Source organism: Typopeltis vanoorti, chromosome 24, assembly GCF_054136105.1.
Source record: "Typopeltis vanoorti isolate ZY-2024b chromosome 24, IOZ_Tvanoo_1.0, whole genome shotgun sequence".
NCBI lineage: Eukaryota > Metazoa > Arthropoda > Arachnida > Uropygi > Thelyphonidae > Typopeltis > Typopeltis vanoorti.
This window is the reverse complement of record NC_143572.1, coordinates 91,318,921-91,342,586: the sequence shown is the minus strand read 5'-3', so window position 1 is coordinate 91,342,586 and position 23,666 is coordinate 91,318,921. Positions and strand designations below refer to the sequence as shown.

Here is a 23,666-nt window from a genome sequence, read left to right as displayed (position 1 = left end):
AAATATCTATTAAAATACATAATATTGTATTTTTGTTCAGACTAATTCTTTTTGCAATACAAATTCTGCTTTTTTTTGCAATATTATACTTACTTAAACATGTTTTGTGATTAAAAACTTAACCAAACTTAATGTTGTTTTATTTATTGGACATATAAAAAATTTATATGTATAAAAGTGGTATTTGATATCTGGAAGTACTGAATTAAAAATAAATTTACCTAAGTTTGAACTAACTGCAACTTCGAGTCACCAGAAAAAATCGAATTGAAGTTGCAGCTTCCAAAATTTTGTTTCAATTAATTTTTTTGGTGGATGGCTCTTTGGTTCAAAAAGGTTCCCGACCCCTACTTTAGAGGATGCGTCATCATTTCAGCTGATTCTTTGAACACTTTGAGTAAAAATCGTAATCAATGTGGAGCATTTCAGTTTGTTGCCATTCTACTTTGTGTTTTATTTCCATTGTATGTGCTTCCAGCCCTGATTTGTGCGTTCTTTCATTCTTAACATCCTTGAAGTGATTTGATCATTGTAACTCACCAGATCTGCCAGTCTGTCCTGTGTAGTGTAGACCACTATTGCAACTGATCTTGTAGACATCTGGTTTTTCGAGTAGTGAATGTGGAAGTTTAGGAGGTTTCAGATGTTCAGAGATTTTGTTGAGTGGGTAGAAGGCAACTTTTGCATTTTGTTGGTGAAGCGATCTTGCTGTTTTGTCTGTGATTGATTTTATATATGGAAGAATCACTGCTCCTTTGTATTCTTGATTTTTTTTTTTTTTTTTTTTTTTTTTTTTTTTTTTTTTGTTCTGATTGTTTTGGAGGTTGAAATAGAATTTTTTTTACTTATGTTCTGTTGGAGCCATTTTTTGGAAGGACTGAACTAAGAAACTCTAGATCTTGGTTTACTTTTTATCAATGTTGGTAGAAATTCTGTAGGCTCTATCCCATAAGGAATGAATCATGTCCATTTTTTGCACTGGATAGTGATGAGAAGTTGCATATAGGTAAATCCTGTGTTAGTTGGTTTCCTCTAGACTGAGAAGTTGAGCTTGTTTTGTTCTGATATTTCAACTAGTGTGTCCAAAAATGTTAAGAACCTATTTCTTTCTAATTCAACTCTGAGTTTAATCTGAGGATGAATGTTATTCAGGAAGATGATGAAATTTTCTAATTATGTAATAGTACCTGACTAGATGATAAATATATTGTTAGTATGTCTCCATCAAATTTTTGGTTGTGTTCCTTGATTGAAAGTTTCTTTAGCAGTGCAAGCTAAGGCAGCTTTGATGCCAAGGATTGTATTCTGATAAGCTCTCTCATCTTTTTTTGAAACTCTCCAAGTTTTCTTGGTTGTTGGAAGGCTATTTTTTCGAGCTGTCACTTGCTAGTCCTTTCTGTTCCAAAAAGAAAATCCTCTTCAAATTTGAAAAGAAGTATTGTTGATGCAGTGATTAAAGAGGCTGTCTGGCAGGAAGATATCTTGAAGTTGTTGTTGTTAGTGAAATCTCACATATTTCATATAGAAGCATGATGGCTCTACACTTAAATATTTGACAGTGATCATATTTAGGGAAAGCAAAATTTAATTTTCTGTTTTTATCAAAGAAAATCCTAAAATTTTTCATTTTTGCTGCAGTGTAAAATAAACAGAAACATGAGGTATTAAAGATACATTCTTATTTCATAACTGAATTCACACACACATATAGAAACTTGGAGAATTTCGAATAAAGATGAGAGAGCTTATGAGAATACAATCCTCTATATCCAAGCTGCCTTAGCTTGCACTACTAAAGAAACTTGAAAGTTTCTTAATTAGTGCATGAAATATGAACTGATCTGTTTATTTCACAATGCTGAAATGAATACATTCAGGCTCTTTTAATAATCACTCTTAAGCAGTGATGCTGTTCACTTATGAAAAATACAATTCTCTGAAACAGAATTATATATATTATATTATTATTATAATATAATATAATATTATATATATAATTTAATTAATTATGCTTTGACCAAATATTCAGCACTCTTCCAAATTGCAGAATGAAGGAAATATATATATATATATATATATATATATTATATTAAATATTATATTAAATATATTGTATTGTACATATTGTTTGTGTGTGTGTGTATATATATATATATATATATATATACACACACACACACAAACAACAATAATATTTGGCCAAAGCATAATTATTTAAATTTTAAACGTGAATTACACAAGTTTAGGAGAATGACTTGGAGCTATAGGATGGAATGAGGAGTCAGTTGGTAAGTAAATAAATGCTGCTTAGAAACTGACGAAGAAATAAATAACAACATCATCCAAAGGTCAAAAGGCTGAATAAGATAGATGTAAAATGGACGAATGAAGAGATTAAGTATGAAATCCGGAAGAAAAAGAAGCCACTTTGGAAGCAGCAGAAGTTGAATAATCATAATAATCAGTTGCATAAAGAGTATAAAGAGCCAGGAGAGTGACTCAATTAGTAAAGGGAAAAAAAGGACAGCATGAGTAGAAATTGGCAAATCAGGCAAAGAAAAACCCTAGTCTTTTAGATATTTGGCAAGTAGAAAGAGGAATGATTATAGTAAGATGATGTTAATGGATGAAAATGGTAGAATCATAACTGCTACAGAAGACATTGTTGAGATATTCAGTGATCAATTTATAAAAGGTGTTTTATCTTCATCAGAGCGAAATCATGAGAAACTTAAGTGTAGAGGATGGCTTAATTGTGAGCGAGCAGGAGGTATTTGAGGAAATAAATGAGTTTGATGTGAATAAGGTGATGGGATTCGATGGCATATTGCTACGTGTCCTAAGGGAATGCTCCAGAGAATGGCAGTAGCACTGGCATGCCTGTTTAATAAGTTTTACAATAGCACAGGTTCCAAGATAGTGGAAAGAAGGTAAAATTGTTTCACTGCATAAAGATGGTGATAATGGTATATCACCAATCTGTATATCTAGAGTTGTGGTGAAGGTGCTAGAGAGAGATTGGTGAGAACTAGAATATAGAAATGGCTTCATAGCAGCAGTATTCTCTGTGGTTGTCAGCATGGGTTTGTTAAAGTGACATAATGTTTTACTAACTTATGTATGTACTATAACAAGATGACAAATATTTTGGACAAGGGAGATACATATGCAGTGGTATACCTAGATTTCCCGAAAGCTTTTGATAGGCTGTCACATAACAAGCTGTTAAATAATTTGAAACAGATGAGATTGGATAATAAAGTTTCGAGTTGGATCATTCACTGACTGTTAGGTATCAGAAAGTTTATTAATGTTGGAAGTTTTTTCACTTGGTTTAACTGGTGACATGCAGCTGTTTGCAGAATATGCAAAATTGGTGTGCGCAATGCAGAGACAAACAGATGTTACGGCCTTACAGGAGGACTTGAATAGATTGTATGAACATGCATGTAACTGGATCTATCAGTTCAATGTTACCAAGAGTAAGGTTTTGAAATTTATTTAGCAAGATGGGATGCAAAGTGTCGTGACGTGTTCTCTCAATGTTCGAATCCGCCATCTTGCTAAAAGTCACTTTCATAAAATAAAGGAAAACTAATTGCAAATTAATCACTGATCTAAGGGTAGAGAAATTTCTATTATACTGCGCCACTCTATCCTTAGATAAGTCTATATGAATTAGTAGGATTAATTTAAAATTAGTTAGCAGTCTTTTCATTCATTCAGGCCGATGGTTCTATTTTCTTTCTGGGATTCCCGCTAGATTCGAGTTTTTGTGAACGGTGCAGTAAAAAGAAATTCAGGCAAACACAATATTTAAATTAACAAACAAAACATTTAATATATGGTTATATAACAAATACATGTATTCCACTTTTAAGTATGACAACTCAGTCAAGCTAGTACATCAGGTCAAGTCATTCACAATAAATCAATCTTCCAAACTTTCACATACAAATTCACAGTTTCAGAATCACAAAGTTTCTTCACTCAATTTATTACAATAGAATTTCTTATTTAATCAGTTTCCATGTATCTCTCAGCTACACTCTATGATTAACTCATAACAGGCACTAACCACGGTAGATTTCATTTCAATGTAACTATATTTTCATCTCTCAGCCTCGATGATATACTACAGTTAATGTTTGAAACAGCGCAATGGAACTAATACTTAAATCTTCATACACCGAAATAAACTAATATGACTGTCCTTACCAGAAATAATCTTCAGTACTTCCAATATTTTGTGAGCACACCTTCAAATTATATTTATTACACTTGCGAGACACATTTATACGAATTCTCCAAGGTTATAACTAGAACATTATTAATCGCGCTTTATAACTTCAGACAACAACTATAGGGTACATTGATTATTCTTGTTTATCATTCATCAACTAGTTAAACTCCGTACAATTCCTCTTATGGTAGCATAGAAATAAGTCGTAATTCTAGACTGACTGGATTTATTCAGAATTCTTCTTTGAATGTCCAGTTCTCTAAATTATCCGACTGCGGCATTAATTTCCTTTTATTACCACGGCTGACTTTGCTTTCAGCCAACTATAAGATTCACTTATATAAAAAAAAAATATCCGCTTAACTCCTGCCCTTAAGAACCTTTTATTTACTTCTACTTCTTTAGTTTTCCTCCTTGCTACCATTTAGTTCCAAAGTTCCATTCCGACTCCCTCTTACTACTACGTATCTATTTTCTCTTCTCCTCTACAAACGCTCCCTTCACACGCGCTCATTTATTTCCACGCGTCTCTATGACAACCGATAGACGTAAACATTCTCGCGAATGTTACATTAGGTTATATAACTACATTCAGTTATTACATAACGTTAACTTTCATGAAAAGAATAAATAGAATATTTTCATTTCAATAAATGCGAAGTTAAATTACAAATATAAGTTCTTACAATATTGACAAAACAATAAACAAAACAGCTTAATAATATCTAATACAGAATCAATTTACCATTAAAACATTTCTTTGATTAAGCAATTAAATATTTGACATAATTAAGGTAGTTATATGATATTAATTTATAATATATGTTATTTACATCAAATAATATTTACAAATATAGTTCTTGTGACGGAAAGTCATGTTGGATTCTGAATCAAACAACATTTATTCTATTTTCTACATAATTAGAATCCAACAAAAGTATACACTTGATGAGAAAACATTAAAGGAAGGAGAGGAGATGAGAGATCTGGGAGTGATGGCGGACAAGGATCTGAAGTTCAGGGGCCACATTGCACAAGTTGTGAAAAGTGGTGGAGACAGAGAGTTTTAGAGTATGTGCTCTCCCTTTATGAATCTTTGGACTCTTTGGAGGTGTCATGAAATAAAATAATAATAATGGCAATGATGCAGAAGACCCGGACATGCAGAAATAAAGAGTTTATGACGTCATTGTATAAGATTTTTATCAAGCCTCATATGGATTATTGTGCACAGAATTAGTAACCCAGCTTTCATGGTGATGAGGATATGTTTGGAAGGGTAGAGATATTCATAAAGGTGGTCAAGGGTCTTTGGAATGCGGAGTACGAGGACAGATTGAGAGAAGGTAAATTGCAAAGATTTTTGAATAAGGGGAGGAGGAGGGGAATATGATTGAGACATATAAGCCAGTAAGAATTGTTATCAGGTTGACATGGGAGAGATATCTCATAGAATAGGAGAGGGGGGGGGAGAACAAGAAGCCATCCCTGGGAACTGTATAACGAGAGCATGAGCAGAGGGGTAAGGAGCAATTTTTTAACATGGAGATTGCCTGGAGTGTGTTGTGAATATTGGCACATTGAAAACCAGTTTAAGGCACTGTTGGATGAGCTTTGTGTGTGATAATGTATATCTCCCATAATGAATCTTAATGGAGGTCAGATGTTAATAATAATAATAATAATAATTAAATTTTATTATTATTATTATTATTATTAAACAAGACCTCATGGAGTCAAAGACTCATCTAGGAGGTCCTTTTATCTCACACACATCTCATCATACCGGGTCTTAAACACATTCAAACTCCTTGCAGACACCACACTCTCAGGCAAGGCATTCCAATCATTCACAACTCTGCACGAAAAAAACCTGCCTCTCACTCCCCTACTCACACCCTCTTTATACAGTTTCCAGGGATGACCTCTGGTTCTCCCCTGATCTCCCACTATTCGCTGTAGAACTTCTCCACCATTGATCCTATAGCAACCCCTTACCAACTTGTAGGTCTCTATCATATCTCCCCTCTTCCTTCTCTCCACTAGTCTCTGCAAATTACATCTTTTCAATCTTTCCTCATACTCGACATTCCAGAGGTCAGAAACTACCTTAGTCAGTCGCCTTTGGACCCTTTCCAACATCTCCTCATCCTTCTGAAAACCAGGTGACCAAATCTGGGCACAATAGTCCATGTGTGGCCTAATCAAAGCCTTATACAATGGAACAAGAATCTCCCTACTTCTACACGTCAGTGTCCTCCTCATCATTCCCAGAAGTCTTTGTGTTGTCTTCACAATTTTGGCGATGTGACCCCTAAATTTTAGATCTTTATCCACTATCACTCCCAGATCTCTTATTTCCTCTACTTCCAACAATATATTCTTACCAAGCATAAATTCTGCATCCCATCTTTGTTTTCCAAATTTTAAAACCTTACATTTTGCAACATTGAACTCACACCCCCATTTGCTTGCCCAATCACTCAATTTATTCAAGTCTTCTTGCAAGGCCACAACATCTTCACTACTCTTTATGGTTCTTCCCAACTTTGCATCATCTGCAAACAACTGAATATCTCCATCCAAATCTTCGCCAATATCATTAATATACAAGTTAAATAGTAATGGCCCTAAAACAGATCCCTGAGGCACTCCACTAGTGACTTTCCTTTTCCTGGATATTGCACCCCCATACACAACTTGTTGATACCTATCAGATAGCCAGTCTCCAATCCAATGCACTAATCTAATATCCAACCCCATCTGCTCTAGTTTGACTGTCAACTTATCATGAGGCACTCTATCAAAAGCTTTTGCGAAATCCAAGTATATTACTGTGTATCCTTCTCCTCTGTCCAAGGAAGCAGTCACTTTATTGTAATAAGTAAGTAGATTACTAAAACACGACCTCCCTTTAGCAAATCCATGCTGTCCATCAAAGATTATACCATTGTTGTCAACCCAACTCTGGATTCTAGCTCTCACAAGCTTCTCCAACAACTTAACCACAACACCCGACACACAGATAGGCCTATAGTTTGATGCTTGAGTTCGATCACCTCCTTTATGAAGTGGCACAATCTTGCCCTCCTTCCACTCTTTAGGGACTTGACCAAGTGCAAGACTCGTATTAAAAAAATATGTCAAGGCAGGTGTCAACTCTCTGGCACATTCCTTCAGAATACGTGGTGATATATTATCAAGTCCCACAGCCTTATTTACATCTAGTTTACTCAACTCCCCAAACACCTCTTGCTCACTTACAGTCAGTCTCTCCTCCCCATCATCAACTGCTCTTAATCTCTCCATGAAGTCACATTCACAAGATTGAAAGATCTTTATGAACTGCTCATTAAGTATCTCCACCACACATTCTGCAACAGCTGTCTTTATACCATTTCCTCCAATCAATGTCATCCTTCCATAATCATTCTTTCTTTTGCTGGCTACATATCGAAAGAACTCCCTAGGATTCTTTTTAGCTTCATTAGCTAACTGCTGTTCATACCTCTCTTTAGCTACTCTCACCAACCAAGTCACTCTCCTTGCCTGGTCTTTGTAGAACTCATGAAATTGGTTACTTCCACTTCTCTTATGCTGCCTCCACAATGCCCTTTTTCTCTGTATTGCATGCTTAATCTCTTTATTCATCCATCTCACACCTAACTTATTTAACCTTCTCACCCATGGTATACATTTAGACATTGCATCCACTAAATATTTTTTGAAAATCCCCCAAGCTGCATTGATCTCTTTTCCAGCTAACTCCTCATTCCATGCTACACCTGCAAGCTGTCTCCTGAGCTCTTCATAATCACCCCCCTTGTAGTTCCACATATACCCTTTTTTCACAGGGGTCCTTGCACTGCTGGCAACCACCCAAGTAATCACCTCATGGTCACTTTCACCAATTGGTGGATGATTTGATACCTCATTGATAATTACATCCTCCGATGAGATGACCAAATCCAAGACCCTTAATCCTCTTGTGCCCTCTGTTACATACTGTCTGAGGTAGTTATCCCTCAAAAACTCAAGAAACTCATTTTCTTTACTTCCAGTTGCTATCTCTTCATTCCAGTCTATATTGCCATAATTAAAATCACCCATAATGATCACCCTTTTCTTATTTGCTTGGCTTATTTGACTATACATTTCACTATCACCACCATCCACATTACCAGGTCTATAACAACATCCCACCAAGTATTTGATTCTATTCACCTCTATCTCACACCATACTGCCTCAAAACCACTGGCCCCATTTCCCCCTTGCATCTCTACCTTGTATGGACATAACTCTTTCTCTATCATCAATAGCACTCCCCCTCCCTTTTTACCCCTTCTATCCTCACGAAACACATCATACCTTTCCATCTCTATTCCTGTCAGGATGTCATCCTCATCTAACCATGTCTCACTTATTCCGACAATCTCTGGGTGCACAGACGCAATTAGTGCAACCATTTCATCTGCCTTGTTTCTTATACTTCTAGCATTGGTATACAAACACAACAACTCATTTCTGGATCTACAGCTAGTTCCACTGATACCACTCACTCGATGTGATCTCTCCATGCTGGACTGGGGCCATTTCCCTTTCTGCTTCTTCATTTTAGAACCGTTTGCAATTCCATCTGTTTCCTTTTGATCCCTGATCATCCCATTACTTTCCTGCCTACACATTCTCTCACCTCCTCTTGCAGCATCCACCTTTCTCACGCTGTGTATCCCTGTCCACCCTGAGCCTCCCCGTTTCCCTGCTCCTCTTGCACACCCATTCTCTCATTATCTATACTCATACCACTCACTTCCACATTCATTTCCACTCCTTCAATCTCTCCTGTCTTACTCTCCTGCTCTTCCACATCACTCCCCTCTTGATCTGATTCATTCTCTCTATTCACTTCTCTACCTTCCAGCAGCAGTCTCTCCAAGCGACTCACACCATAACCACTCAAATGCAGTCCATCGCTCCCATACAGCTCACTTCGTCCCTCAAACTCATTCCACACATTAACAAACTGTACTCCCATCTCCTCACACATTTCAGCCAGAATATCATTCATAATCCTTGCTCTCCGCATTTTATGAACAAATGTTTTGAGAAAAAAAAATATGCACATTAAAAAATTTTAACAATTCTTAATGAGCCTATTTTCTTTTCTAAATATTTTGTTTATAAAGTTTATTCAATGTGTTTCAGCCAGATATTCTTTGCTTTGGCCAAATTCTGGTTAAGTGCTTTCCTAATACTCATTTTAGAGGTTTAATGGAATATTAACAGCACTGAGAAAGGATTAAAATTAATTTTAATACTTCCAATATTTCGTCTCCGTCACAGAGACATCTTTGGGGATTACAAAAACTTTTTGTAACAACACACACACAAATACAATACAAAGTGAAACTAAAGTCCTATCTAGGTGGTGTGCCCTCTATGGGCATTTGCAGGTGGCCTGGGATGTAAAGAGGGATCTCTGATAATTAAAGTTTCCCAAATTTTGGGAAGTTTAATGCAACCGTATTTGTTTAAATTAGGTTGATTCCCGAGTGCAGATGCAGATTCAAAGAATAGTCTTTCTTTTTTGAATTTACTATGGTGGAGCATGGTAGTTTTTTCCCAGGAGATCCTGTGGGATGTATCCAAAACATGGCCTGCAAGGCCAGACTAACCATAATCGTGTTTGCAGATGTAAGAACTGTGTTCTTCTAACCGGATGGATGCTGACCTGCCTGTTTGTCCAAAGTAGGCAAGTTTACAGGAACAAGTTACTCTATATACACCAGGCACTGAAAGAGGAGGGAGCTGTTCTTTAGTGGAGCGGATAAGAGTAGCAAGTTAACGGTGGGGCTTAAAAGTATGGAGGTTGTACTTTTTTAATGATGTGGCTATTTTTTCTGAAGTACCACGGATGTAAGGAATGCCGATGGCATTTCTGAAGTCCTTCTGAAGAGATGGTCGGGTAATGGGGAAGGACTTGATTATTTTTTTAATTCTGTAGTCATTATAGCCATTGGAAAGGAAGGTGTTGTGTATGTGTTTGAGTTCAGTTGAAAATGCAGTTTTACTGGAACAAAGATTGTGGGCCGTATTGGTCAGAGTTTTAATAATGCTGTATTGCGTGGAGGGGAGAATTTGTGAATGTATCTGCCTGTATGAGTAGGTTTTCTATATACAGAGAAAGAAAGGTTACCATTAGGAAGGCATGTTACTAAGGTGCCTAGGAAAGGTAAACTATTGTTATTTTCCTTTTCCGTTATAAACTGGATTCTTCGATGTAGACTATTGAGGTGACTGAGGAAGGAATCTAATGTGTCTGGGCCATGAGGCCAAATAGAGAACACATCATCTACATATCTTAGCCAGATAGAAGGTTTTAGAGGGGATGAGTCAATGGCTCGTTTTTCAAAATTTTCCTTTTTTCCTTTGTTCTTTTCTTTTGCAATCAACTGAGATTATTTCTCTTCGAAGAACAAAATCTAAAGATAGAGGGAACTGCCATGGGTTCCCTCCCCCTCATCCCCTCTTGCCAATTATTACATGGAAAATTTTGAAAAACGAGCCATTGACTCTTCTCCTCTAAAACCTTCTATCTGGCTAAGATATGTGTAGATGATGTGTTCTCTGTTTGGCCTCATGGCCCAGACACATTAGATTCCTTCCTCAATCATCTCAATAGTCTACATCCAAGAATCTAGTTTACGATGGAAAAGGAAAATAACAATAGTTTACCCTTCCTAGACACCTTAGCAACACGCCTTCCCAATGGTAACCTTTCTTTCTCTGTATATAGAAAACCTACTCATACAGGCAGATACATTCACAAATTCTCCCCTCCACGCAATACAGCATTATTAAAACTCTGACCAATACGGCCCACAATCTTTGTTCCAGTAAAACTGCATTTTCAACTGAACTCAAACACATACACAACACCTTCCTTTCCAATGGCTATAATGACTACAGAATTAAAAAAATAATCAAGTCCTTCCCCATTACCCGACCATCTGAAATTCATGTACACTAATGCTAGGAGAATTAGGAACAAGAAGGAAGAATTTTTGGCCATGATTGGCACTTCCAAACCACAGGTTATTGGCATTAATGAAACATGGCTGTCAGAAAATGATATAGCTAGTGGGATTGAATGTGATGGGTATAGTGTGTTCAGGAATGACAGGGAGAATAAAATGGGAGGAGGAGTATTGTTGATGATAGCTGATGAGCTGCAGCCAAGGAGAATAGAAGTTGAATTGCAGCATAGAGAAAAGAGCACATTTGAGGCCATTTGGTGTGAGATTGTGGCCAGCAGAACAAAATATACAATTGGGTGCTGCTATAGACCAGGTGATGGAAAAGATGGTCGAGATAGTATGCATAAGCAAATAGAAGAAATGAGTGGAAGGAGGGCAATTATTATGGGAGATTTCAACTATGTTAACATTGATTGGAAGGAGGAGAGCACACATAGGAGAAAGGAATTGGATTTTATGTGGGTATTAAGGGATAACTATCTGCAACATCATGTAATGGAAAATACTAGGGGTCAGAGAGGGCTTGATCTAGTAATTTCATCTGAGGATTTGCTCTAACAAATATGACCACATTGCCACCAATTGGTGAGAGTGATCATAGGGTCTTGACTTGGGAGGTGGTTAAAGGTGTGGAATTTACAATTAAGACAGGGTACATGTGGAATTATCGGACTGGTAAGTATGACAAGCTTAGGAGTTTGATTAGTTCAGTGCCATGGCATGTACAACTGCAAGGGCTAGAAGTTGATAGTGCATGGGAGGTAGTTAAGAAGTGTTTGCATGAAGCAATGGCTGACTGTATACCTAGAGTCCGAATAATAAATCAATAGGGATTAAATGGATGAATAACACCATTAAGCTTGAGCTGCAATAAAAGAAACAACTATTGGGGGAATTTAAGGAGAAAGGTGACCGGCAGGCACATGAACGGTATAAAGTGCAGGCCAGAAGGGTAACGTGTGTGGTAAGAAAAGCAAAAAGGATTTACGAAAGAACATTGGCCATGCAGGCTAAAGAGAATCCTAAACAATTTTTTTGATATGTTGCAAGTAAAAGAAAAAATGTATATGGCAGAATGGTTTTAAAGAATGCCGATGGTAGGGAGGTAACTGAATCAGTTGATATAGTTAAGTTACTGAGTGAGCACTTTGCAAGAATATATCATCCAGGTGGTGACATTGCAGAAATGAATGAACCAATAAATTTTACGGGAATTGTGGTGAATAAAGTGGAGGTGAGTAGTCTATCGCATAACCTCAATGTCAATACATCTGTGGGATTGGATGGTATACCAGCTCGTCTCGTATGTGAAGCGGCTAATGAATTGTCAGTACCCTTGACCATTTTGTTTAATTTGAGTCTCGGGTCTGGGTTAGTCCCAAGGGGGTGGAAAGAGGGGAAAATAGTTCCACTGCATAAAGGTTGTTCCAAGACTGTTGTTGTAAATTACTGACCGATTAGTATCAGGAATCGTTGTCAAGGTCTTGGAGAAATTAGTCAAGAAAAGAATACAGGATTGTATAGATTAAAACGAGATATTGTATGGGGGACAACATGGTTTTGTGAAGGGTAGATCATGCTTCAGTAACTTGCTCACGTTTTATAACACAGTGACGGCTGAACTGGATAAGGGTAATGGGTTTACAGTGATTGGAGCTTGCAAAGGCCTTTGATAGGATACCACATGGAACTCTAATCAGTAAACTGGAGCAGATGGGTATGGATAAAGAGAGGTGAGATGGATAGGAGGGTGGTTGATGGTGAGATACCAGAGAGTGGTTTATTCAGGAGTTAGATCCAAAAGACGGTTTGTGACTAGTGGTGTGCTGCAGGGCTCTGTTCTTGAACCACTACTTTTTTAAATTTTTTCAATGATATAGGAAAGTATCTGAGAGGAAGTGTTCACTTGTTTGCTGATGATGCAAAGTTGAGTAGAGCAATTGTGAGTGTGCAGGATGTCAGAATTTTTCAGGATGATTTAGATAGTTTGTAGAACTGGGCTAGGGAAAATGGATGTCAATTTAACGTTGCAAAGTATAAGGTTATGCATTTTGGGGTGAAAAGAATAGCAGCAGTATATCACATTGTTGGAACCATACTCCAGGAGATTGATGAGGCCAGGGATTTGGAAGTTGGTGGATAGGGAATTGAAGTTTAGGGAGCACATTGCAAAAGTGGCTAAATCGGCTCATCAAATCACTTGGCTTCTGAAAAATACTTTAACAAGCAGAGACAAACAAGTTATTGTTCCTCTGTATCGAACCTTGATAAGACCCCATCTAGACTACTGTGTGCCCAGATATGGGTGCCAGGGTTTCTTCTGGATGGGGAGGAGGTGGAGAGGATCCAGAGACGAGTGACCAAGATGATAGCAGATCTGTGGAATGAACCTTATTAGAACAGGTTGAAGATTTGTGGGTTGTAAAAATTGGTCGATAGGCAGAAAAGGGGTGATATGATTGAGACATTCAAATTACTGAAGGGTTTCTATATTAATCCAGAAGATATTTTTGAGAATGGGACTGGTGGTAGGAGGACTAGGGGCCATACATGGAAGCTGGGCAAGAATGTGGTTAGCAGGGGTGTTAGAGCTAGGTTTTTTACTTGGAGAGTGGTGAATGAGTGGAATAAGCTGCCAGAGTCTGTTGTGGGTGCTACGACCATGAATGAGTTCAAGGCGAGGTATTATAGATACTGTGTGAATGTCGAATAGTTGTTCTTGACATGATGTTAGGGCCTCCCTCGATGAGTCTGTGGACTCCTTGGAGTTGCCCGGAATAATAATAATAATAATATAGAAATCTTACTCAAACAGGCAGATACATTCACACTTCCTTTCCAATGGCTATAATGACTACAGAATTAAAAAAATTAATCAAGTCCTTCCCCATTCCCCGACCATCTCTTCAGAAGGACTTCAGAAATGCTATCACCATTCCTTACATCTGTGGTACTTCAGAACAGTTTTTAAACCCCACTGTTAACTTGCTACTCTTATCCGCTCCACTAAAGAACAGCTCCCTTCTCTTTCAGTGCCTGGTGTATATAGAGTAACTTGTTCCCGTAAACTTGCCTAATTCGGACAAACAGCAGATCAGTATCCATCCGGTTAGAAGAACACAGTTCTTACATCTGCAAACACGATTATGGTCAGTCTGGCCTTGCAGACCATGTTTTGGATACATCCCACAGGATATCCTGGAAAAAAACTACCATGCTCCATCATAGCAAATTCAAAAAAGTAAGACTATTCTTTGAATCTGCATCTGCACTCAGGAATCAACCTAATTTAAACAAATACGGTTGCATTAAACTTCCCAAAATTTGGGAAACTTTAATTATCAGAGATCCCTCTTTACATCCCAGGCCACCTGCAAATGCCCATAGAGGGAGCACCACCTACATAGGATTTTGTTTCACTTTGCATTGTATTTGTGTGTGTGTTGTTACAAAAAGTTTTTGTAATCCCCGAAGATGTCTCTGTGACGGAGACGAAATATTGGAAGTATTAAAATTAGTTTTAATCCTTTCTCAGTGCTTTTAATATTCCATTAAACCTCTAAAATGAATTCTTCACAGCACTTAAGCCTCAACACACGTATGCTTTCCTAATAATAAGTTAGTTGTTTATGTGAATGTATCCTAGTTTGATTATTTTGACTGATTGATGATGCATGCTGCTCATTAATCAGACCATAATATGGCATAAAATTACATTTGATCATTGTGAGCAGTTTTAAAATGATGTAGAGATCCTGAGATTATATTAGACTTGTAAAAATAGTTGAGAAGTGAATTTGCAACTCAGCCCACTAGCCAGTTTGCAAGAATTCAAAAGTTTTAGACTGCTGGCTGATATGCTAAAAGTAATGTATGCAATTGATATGTGCAGTTCTTTGACACTACCAACAGATATACTTGTAGATGTTAACAATGAATTTTGAATAGCAGAGTTAGTGAGTCTTGCAACTAAAACCATTGATTTACTGTGTTCCATGAATGTTTTCTTTATTTAGAAATAAAATAATTCTGACATCAAGTGTACACTTTTTTTTTTTTTGAGATATTTTTGTGTATGTGTATATATATATATATATATATATATTAAAAGACAGTGAGAAAGAGAAAATAGATAATATTTTATTTATTATAGAGTATTTAATTTTTTTTTATAGTATGACTGTGATTTCCATAGAATGTTTTTAAAGAGAACCAAGTGTGATACAGTTAAGTTATCAGATCTTTATGTTGGAAGTATCATTAATGTACTTTCAAGACAGCTTACAATTACAGATTATGGGGATGGAACTACAAAACGGAAGTTATGTATTACAAGTGAAAGGTGAGTAACTTAATAATTTTGCTTAGTAAAGATACTAAAATTGATTGCTAAATGTTGAAGTACTATAAGCAAAGTAATCATCATCATCACCAATTTCCTGATATGTATTCAAGAGGTATTCAGACTGTTATGGCAGCACTACATGATTAAGTTTACATTATTATTAATCTGCTATCCATAATTTCCCTCCAGATCAGTGTATTACTTGTCAGCACTCCAATATTGTCATTTCATGCTTCTAAAACACTTCGGATTCACTTACATTGGTCTTCCTCTGGGTCTTTTTCCTGCCATCTCGACATCAAACACTTGTTTTTTTACCATTTCCTCACCCATTCTGTTTTTAAGTGGTCATACCAACTTAGATTAGCTCAGCTTACACATTCTTGAATAATAACAGTGTCAAGTTCTTTCCTATTATCTTCATTTTTAATATGATTCTGCCATTGATGCCATCTGTTCACTTCCTTAATTTTTATCAGAAACCATCATATCTGTGATTTCTATTCTTTGATCAAGTGCTTTATTTCTAACCCAACTCTCAATTGGTTTGAACAAACACTATCTTGTATATGCTTGTTGGGTGTTTTTCCTAATTTCTCTCTTATTCCACATAAATTTATTCAGCTGGCTGGCTGCCCACTGTTATATTTTTCTGTTACGTATTTCTCAACCTTGCTTTGTCTTTATTCTCTTTACTCAATATTCGTGAACTGTCATAAATGGTCGACTGCATTAACTATCGACTGCCACCATTTATTTATTTCTATTAGATTTTATGTTCTCATGCTCTACAGTCTAACACATTTATTTGTTTACAACTGCGCCAGTTAGACTATGTATTGAGTGCGAGATTATAAGATTTTAAACTAATGACAGAGCAGATATTGTTAGCTTTCCCCGCTTATGTTAATCTTTACCTTTAATTAGTCGTGGCTTGGATTTATCTTATGCTGCTTTGAAATTTTCAGGATAGTGCATTGACAGAATCAGTGCAATTTGTTATTCACAAACCATTTAATTAAATCAAAAAGGAAATACTTATGGTTTGATTCACATTAACATATATATATATATATATATATATATATACACACAATTGCATTGCTTGAGTAAGCTTAATTCAATATTATTTTACATTATCTTACTGTACCCATAAACAGACACACTTGGTGTACATACTTGTTTGTAATTATCACATATATAAGTACTTTTACGATTCTTTCAGCACTGCCTTTTACATGAATCTTTTGTTCATATGAAAGTGTTCCTTTTTTGTCCTTCTTTCCTTCTGCTAACTAGTTCTTGATTTCCCACCAAACTTCTTCTTTGTCGGGGTCATCAATTATTCTATGCCCTTTAGAACCATTAACATGGGGCAGTAATACTTCACATGGTGGTGGACCCAGGTAAGATGTACAACGTTTCTCTCAATTACCGACATTGGACCTCACATGGCGGTGGACCCAGGTAAGAGAAGGTGAAAACCCCTAAGATAAAATTCTTTCTTGACGTTCTGTCTTATAAAGTCCCAGACTTCCGTTGTACACATGTGCACTTGTCTCGAAACTTCCATATATGGTCATGTACGGACATCCGACTATGGTGACATCATATTTAATGCATCTTTTGAAGTTGTCATATATGGACATGAGTTAAGACCATTACATAACGACATCATGTGTCACATTATTTTAACAAAAGCTCATGGTTAAATTATTACAATTACAAGATTACAGACAAAAATCGAAGAAATGTTGGAAAGGGTCTAAAGGAGACTGACTAAGGTAGTTTCTGACCTCTGGAATGTCGAGTATGAGGAAAGATTGAGAAGATGTAATTTGCAGAGTCTAGTGGACAGGAGGAAGAGGGGAGATAGAGACCTATAAGTTGGTAAGAGGTTGTTATAGGATCAATGCTGGAGAAGTTTTACAGAGAATAGTGGGAGATCAGGGGAGAACCAGAGGCCATCCCTGGAAACTGTATAAAGAGGGTGTGAATAGGGGAATGAGAGGCAGGTTTTTTTCATGCAGAGTTGTGAATGATTGGAATGCCTTGCCTGAGAATGTGGTATCTGCAAAGAGTTTGAATGTGTTTAAAACACGGTATGATGAGCTGTGTGTGTGATAAAAGGACAGATGAGTCTTTGACTCCATGAGGTTTTGGGGTGGTAGTAATAATAATAATAATAATAATTTCTTTAAGTGGAATCGCCTTAAAAAAATGTAAAAGTGAACATGATAAGTTATATAGTTACATATCATAAGAGTTAGAGAATTCTGGAGACTTGCACTAGATGTGTTTAAGAGTACAATATTTGCATAAATTGACATGTCCAATTTTAATATCAGGTCTAATATCAGGCCTGATATTAAAATATGGAGATAATGTGGATCCTTGTCTTGCCTCTGATTTTTCATCAAACCATTTTCCTGCTGACTTACAACTCAAATATAGACTATGTATTGCTCTGTATAATATTCCATTTACCTCATATCTTATTATTATTATTATTAAGAGAGACCTCCAGGGAGTTGCACTCATCGAGGGAGGCCATACTATTTGCTCCAGCTATCATACCTGTTCTTGGATTCATTCATTTTACTTGCATACACAACATCCAATGGCAATCCATTGCAATCATGCACCACTCTATGAGAAAAAAATCTAGCCCCTCTCCCCTTCTTGACAACATTCATTCTCAACTTCCAAGGATGCCCTTGCATCCTTTCTCCATCTTCCATAAAATGAAAAATTACATTAACTGAAATTATTCCACAATCTTGATATCATTTTTGATATCACTTTATCAGAATCAACACGGAAACCAGGAGACTAGATCAGACCTGCATGCAGTAGTCCGAGTGAGATCTTATTCAAAGCCTTGTAAAGCGGCAAAATGACTTCCTATCTTTACATATCAATATTCTTTTCAGCATTCTATTCATTTTCAAATGCTCACAATTTGAGCTTATTCAGATCATCCTGTAAGTACTGCATATTAGCAGCACTACTGATTAGCCTACCTGTTTTTGCATCATCAGCAAATAGCTGTATGTCATATGTCAAATCCTTCCCATTGTCATTAATGTACAGATTGAATAACAATGGACCAAGAACTGATCCTTGTAGTACACCACTGGTTAGTTACCTTAAATCTTGCAGACTCACTTCTTTATGATAATATTTTATAATCCAAACCCACATTCTCCAAATTATGCAACAGTCTTCTATGCTGTATTTTGTCAAAAGCATTAGCGAAACCCAAATGTATCATGGCGTATCCATTCCTCTTCAGTTGTAACATTATTATAGAATGTGAGCAAGTTGTTAAAACATGACCTTCCCATAGTAAACTCATGCTATTCATTGCAGAGTAGAGATTCTCTAACAACCGATTTCTGAATGCGAGCCCTAACCAACTTTTCCAAAATCTTCACCACCACTCCTGAGATACTGATTGGTTGATAGTTGGATACATCGGTCTTTGCACCAGCCTTGTGCAATGGAATTACCATACATTCTTTCTACTCCTGTGGAACCGTCCCTGTTCTGAGACTCAAATTATATAGCTTGGTTAAAGGAATAACCAAACAGTTAGCCAATTCAGCTGAACACTTTTTTTAGCACCCTTGCCGGTATATCATCACTCCCTATTGCTGAATTTTTATTCAGTTTGTGCAACAGCTCTAATAACTCCTCCTCATAAACCTGAGTTTCTTTATCCAGATACCAGGTTAATAGGTTTTAGCAAAATGGGCACTCATTAGTTGAACAACCTCCTCTGCATCTCTGTTCCTCACACCATCTGCACTCCGGAGAGTTATTTTTTCATATTCGATCTTTCTTTTATTTGTAGCATATCAAAAGAATTCTTTGGGGTTGTTGCAGAGCCAGTTTCTTTTCATACCCAGACTTAGCTTTCCTTGCAACAGTTGTGACTCTTTTGGCCTGCTGCTTATAATTTTCATAACAAACATCATGCTTATACACACGGTATTCCTTCCACATCATCCTTTTCTTCTGAATCTCTTGCTTGATAAAATGACAAAACCATTTGACTCCTACCCTATTTATTCTTTGAACACTCAGGAAACATTCTGATATTGCATCATTTAAGTATTTTTTAAATGCTTCCCATGCACTGTTGATATTCTTCCCATCCAGCAACTAATACCATTACACTGAACTCTGTGTACTCCTCAGTTGGTCATAATTTCATGCTTTGTAGTTCAGCATATAACATTTCCTGAATGGAACATTCATAAACTTAGCCACTTCCCAAGTGAGTACCGTGTAATCACTGTCACAATCCGTAGGCAGAATAGTTACATCTTTAACTGAAACCTTCTCTGACACTATAATCAGGTCTAACACTCTTTGACCACTAGTTCCTTCCTGTCACATGCTGCTTGAGGAAGTTGTCTTGCAACAGCTCAATAAATTTAGTTTCATTCTTGTCATGAGATTTTACTGCTACTCAATTAATGTTTGTTTAATTAAAGTCCCCCCCCCCCATTATGATTACCCTTTTTTGCACCCATCTTTATTTGGTAATTCATTTCTTCATCGAGAGCCTGTGTAGCTCAGTGGATGTGGCATTTGTCTGCACGAAAGAAGACTTGGTTTCAAATGTAGTCGGCGACTAGAGGAAATTTTTCTAAGCCTTTTTTCAATTGGTTTCCCCGAATTAATCAATCTCTGGCACAGGCAAGTCGGTTTTTTCTCACGGAAACTCGCGTTTTCTGTTCCATAAACTGAAGAAAATTGACCGTAGAACCTACACTATTTCAGACATTAAATATATTGTGTTAGGGTTAGGGTCTATGAGACAGTGGCCTTTGTTGAGCTGTTTCTTCACTCCGTGCTGCTTAATTAGTGATAGCCTTAGGCCAGCTATCTCTGATTGGGCACCAGTGGAGATTGAACTGCCCACTCAGTCTCCAAAAGTTAGATAGGACTGAAACGACCTCCCTGCTTCCTATACGGGAATAAAAAGGCATTAGCTGATTTTCTAATCTCTTCATCACTAACAACTGATCCACCAGGTCTATAATAACATCCTACTATATATTTGATGTTGTTAGATTACACCTCACACTAGATGGCTTCAAACTCACTGCCACATGAAAAATTGTTACTGGTATTACAATTATAGGTCTGAACTCTAACTGGATTTAAGTTATCATTAGGAGTCGCCCTCCTCTCCTATCCTGTCTATCCTTCCTAAAAATACTGTACCTTTACACTAGATACCAGTTAGTATGTCTGATTTTGATACTCCGGTCTCACTAATGCCTACAATCTGAGGTCCCAACATACTGACCAAGGCAACCAACTCTATTCCTTTGTTTCTGATACTCCTAGCATTCATATGCAGACATAATAAGCTACCTGCATATTCTTGTCTGTAGTCTGCATGTCACAATTGGACAACTTGCAGATCTCTGTTCTTTCTCTAGTGTCTTATTTATGCAGACATCTTTGCACATGTTTGATGGTTCCAAACTGGATGAACACAAATTCAAAATTGTTATCTCCTTGTAATCATTCCCATGATAATGCCCATTTCTGTTCATTAACACAGTTACATAACACTGTTGCACTTATGCACATGTTCTCACCATTCCTCCTCTAATGTTTGTTATATTTCTGTTCACCTGTTTTCTATTCCTTCAAAAGTTTGTCTTCAACAGTTTTTTAAATCTCTTCTCAAGTACTGTATATGTCAGATGGGATGACTGGTGTATAAGACGAGGCTTAAATTTTAGGCTATTTTTAGGTTTTAAGTTTATGTCGGTTGTATAAGATAACCCCCCAATTTCTTCTTTCTTGTATTAATGCAGTGTTAGGTATTGTTGTTATATCCATTATTTTTATATCTATGCCTATTCGTTATTTTTTTTGCATAGCATAGATTTAGTATTTATGCAAATTACCCTAATTAAAAGTGATTAACTGCAATTTTAATTAATTATTAATTTTGCATTTTTTTTAAATTTTAGGATTATTAAAATTATTATCATTTAAAATATGGAATTAGCAACAAAACAAAGAGAGTTCATTTTATGAACAGACAAAATCTAGTAATACGACAAAAAACAAAAATTGCTGAAAAACTACCAGCAGATCTTGACCACAAATTTACCAGTTTTCATAAATTTATTATTCAGTTGAGACAAGAACATAAATTTCTATTGTCAAATATTGGAAATATGGATGAAACTCCTATGAGCTTTGATATGATAAAGCAATAGAACAGTGGAGTCTAAAGATAGTAAGAGTGTACTAGTTTGAAGTGTTAGATCTTGAATGGGGACTCTTTCAACAAAAAAGTCATTCATTCAAGATTTAACAAGAAACAAAATTCTGAGCTAGAAATGCTTGCACTATTGGTTAATTAAGAAAAATATAAAAGAAAACCTGTTAAAATTACCTTAGAAAGAAGTAAAGTTGAGGAGAAAATTGTATGTCAAAATAGAATTATATTGTTAAAATTATTGATGTCTAAATTATACTGTATAAGAATGTAAATCTAAGTGCAAACAAAGGTTCGAAGGTTGCTAGCTAACTGCCTACGATGACGTCACGGCGCAATGGAAGCGTTCATGGAAGGCGCGCTGAACTCACGTTCAGCGAAATGAGTGCTCTTCAAGGAGCAGAAGTGTGATGCAATCGCGTAGGAGCGAATAGGAGAGCACAGTGAGAGATCCTCCATTACGAAAAGAGGGCGCTAAAAAGGAGAATAAAAAGCGAGTTCACTCAGGTTTGAACCCCCTGTTTTTTCTGTTCCTGTTTTCTCGTGTGGACAAGCAGAGCACTGACCAATTGACGGCACCGGAAGTAATCTCCTTCCCGGTTGCTAGCTGAAGGAGTCAGGCATGCTATATGTGAGCTGACGGCAGACACCAACTAGGGCCATCGGTAAAAGTTTACCGATGCGAAACAGCAGAATAAGTTCCTCAAAAAGGACGGCCGAGATGACGATATCGATCCAGTAGACGAGCGTATGTACGGCAAAGTGCAAGGAATGGCGATTTGCGTCGATCAGCGTAATCTCCACGTGGACGCGACTCGATAAAGCAGAAAGACATCTGCCAACAAAGGACGGATGAAAAGAAGCACGATATCTTCTCAGGACACTGGTAAATTACAGTAAATTCCTTATTCTTGTAACGATTAGTATTGGGGCAAAGAGAGAAGAACAGATTTCTGATTGAGAAGAAAGAGAACTTTAAGTGACTTTTGTGCTCAGTAACGCGTTAACCTAATTATATTGGACTAGTAGTCTGAAAGCCTGAGAGTATGCAACACTTAGTTGAATGTGAATTGACCTTTGTTAGCAAGTTTTACTTAGAATTCTGAATTACTGTTTCATGATAAATATATGCTTACTTAATCTATAGATGAAAAATTAGAGTATTTTGACAATTAATGTGTTCCTTATAGCTCAGCTAATGAATTAGAATTCTGATATGATATACCTTGATATGTAAAAGTTTATTGTATGAAATTTTGATAATTAATAAACATGTTTTTCTATGTAAGTCTGAGTTCGTCTGAGCATGAGATTGAAATTACCACTCACTAAAGTTCGAACCTGTGAATAATGGGAAATTAAAGAAAGTTTAGAAAGTTTAGGCCATGACTGCAATGTTGAAGTTTCTATAGGCACTTAATACTTTAATAAGATTAGGTAATACTTAAACTCTGGGAAAGTTTCTTTGTACAAGAATTCTTCTGTACTAGGACTCTGGCTGGCACAGCTAAAATAAATAAATTTTGTCAGAGTTCTGAATAGAGAAGCAGCCCCTGAGAGATAAGTTAGAGATTTCAGACTTATTAGTACGACAAGGATTTAAGATAGAACATAAAGAAAGAACAACGCGATTATAACAGAAGTACAGGTCATGAAAAAAACAAGGTTTATGGTTGTGTTGTCATGTTTGGCTGATGGAACAAAGTTAAAACCAATGATCATCTTCAAACGTAAAATTAAACCTAAGATAAAATTTCCTTCAGGTGTTTTTGTACATTTTCACG

At 36.6% G+C, this 23,666-nt stretch overlaps 1 protein-coding gene across 3 annotated transcripts in view; it reads left to right on the top strand.

Annotated features, from left to right (window-relative positions):
• The window catches only part of nmdyn-D7 (nucleoside diphosphate kinase homolog 7), a 273,428-nt gene that overhangs the window by 27,754 nt on the left and 222,008 nt on the right, over positions 1 to 23,666 (top strand). For all 3 annotated transcript variants that reach the window (XM_090413940.1, XM_090413941.1, XM_090413939.1), the window contains exon 3: positions 15,457 to 15,623. In XM_090413940.1, the coding sequence (XP_090270066.1) occupies positions 15,457 to 15,623 (167 nt within the window). The remainder of the gene's footprint in view (positions 1 to 15,456; positions 15,624 to 23,666) is intronic.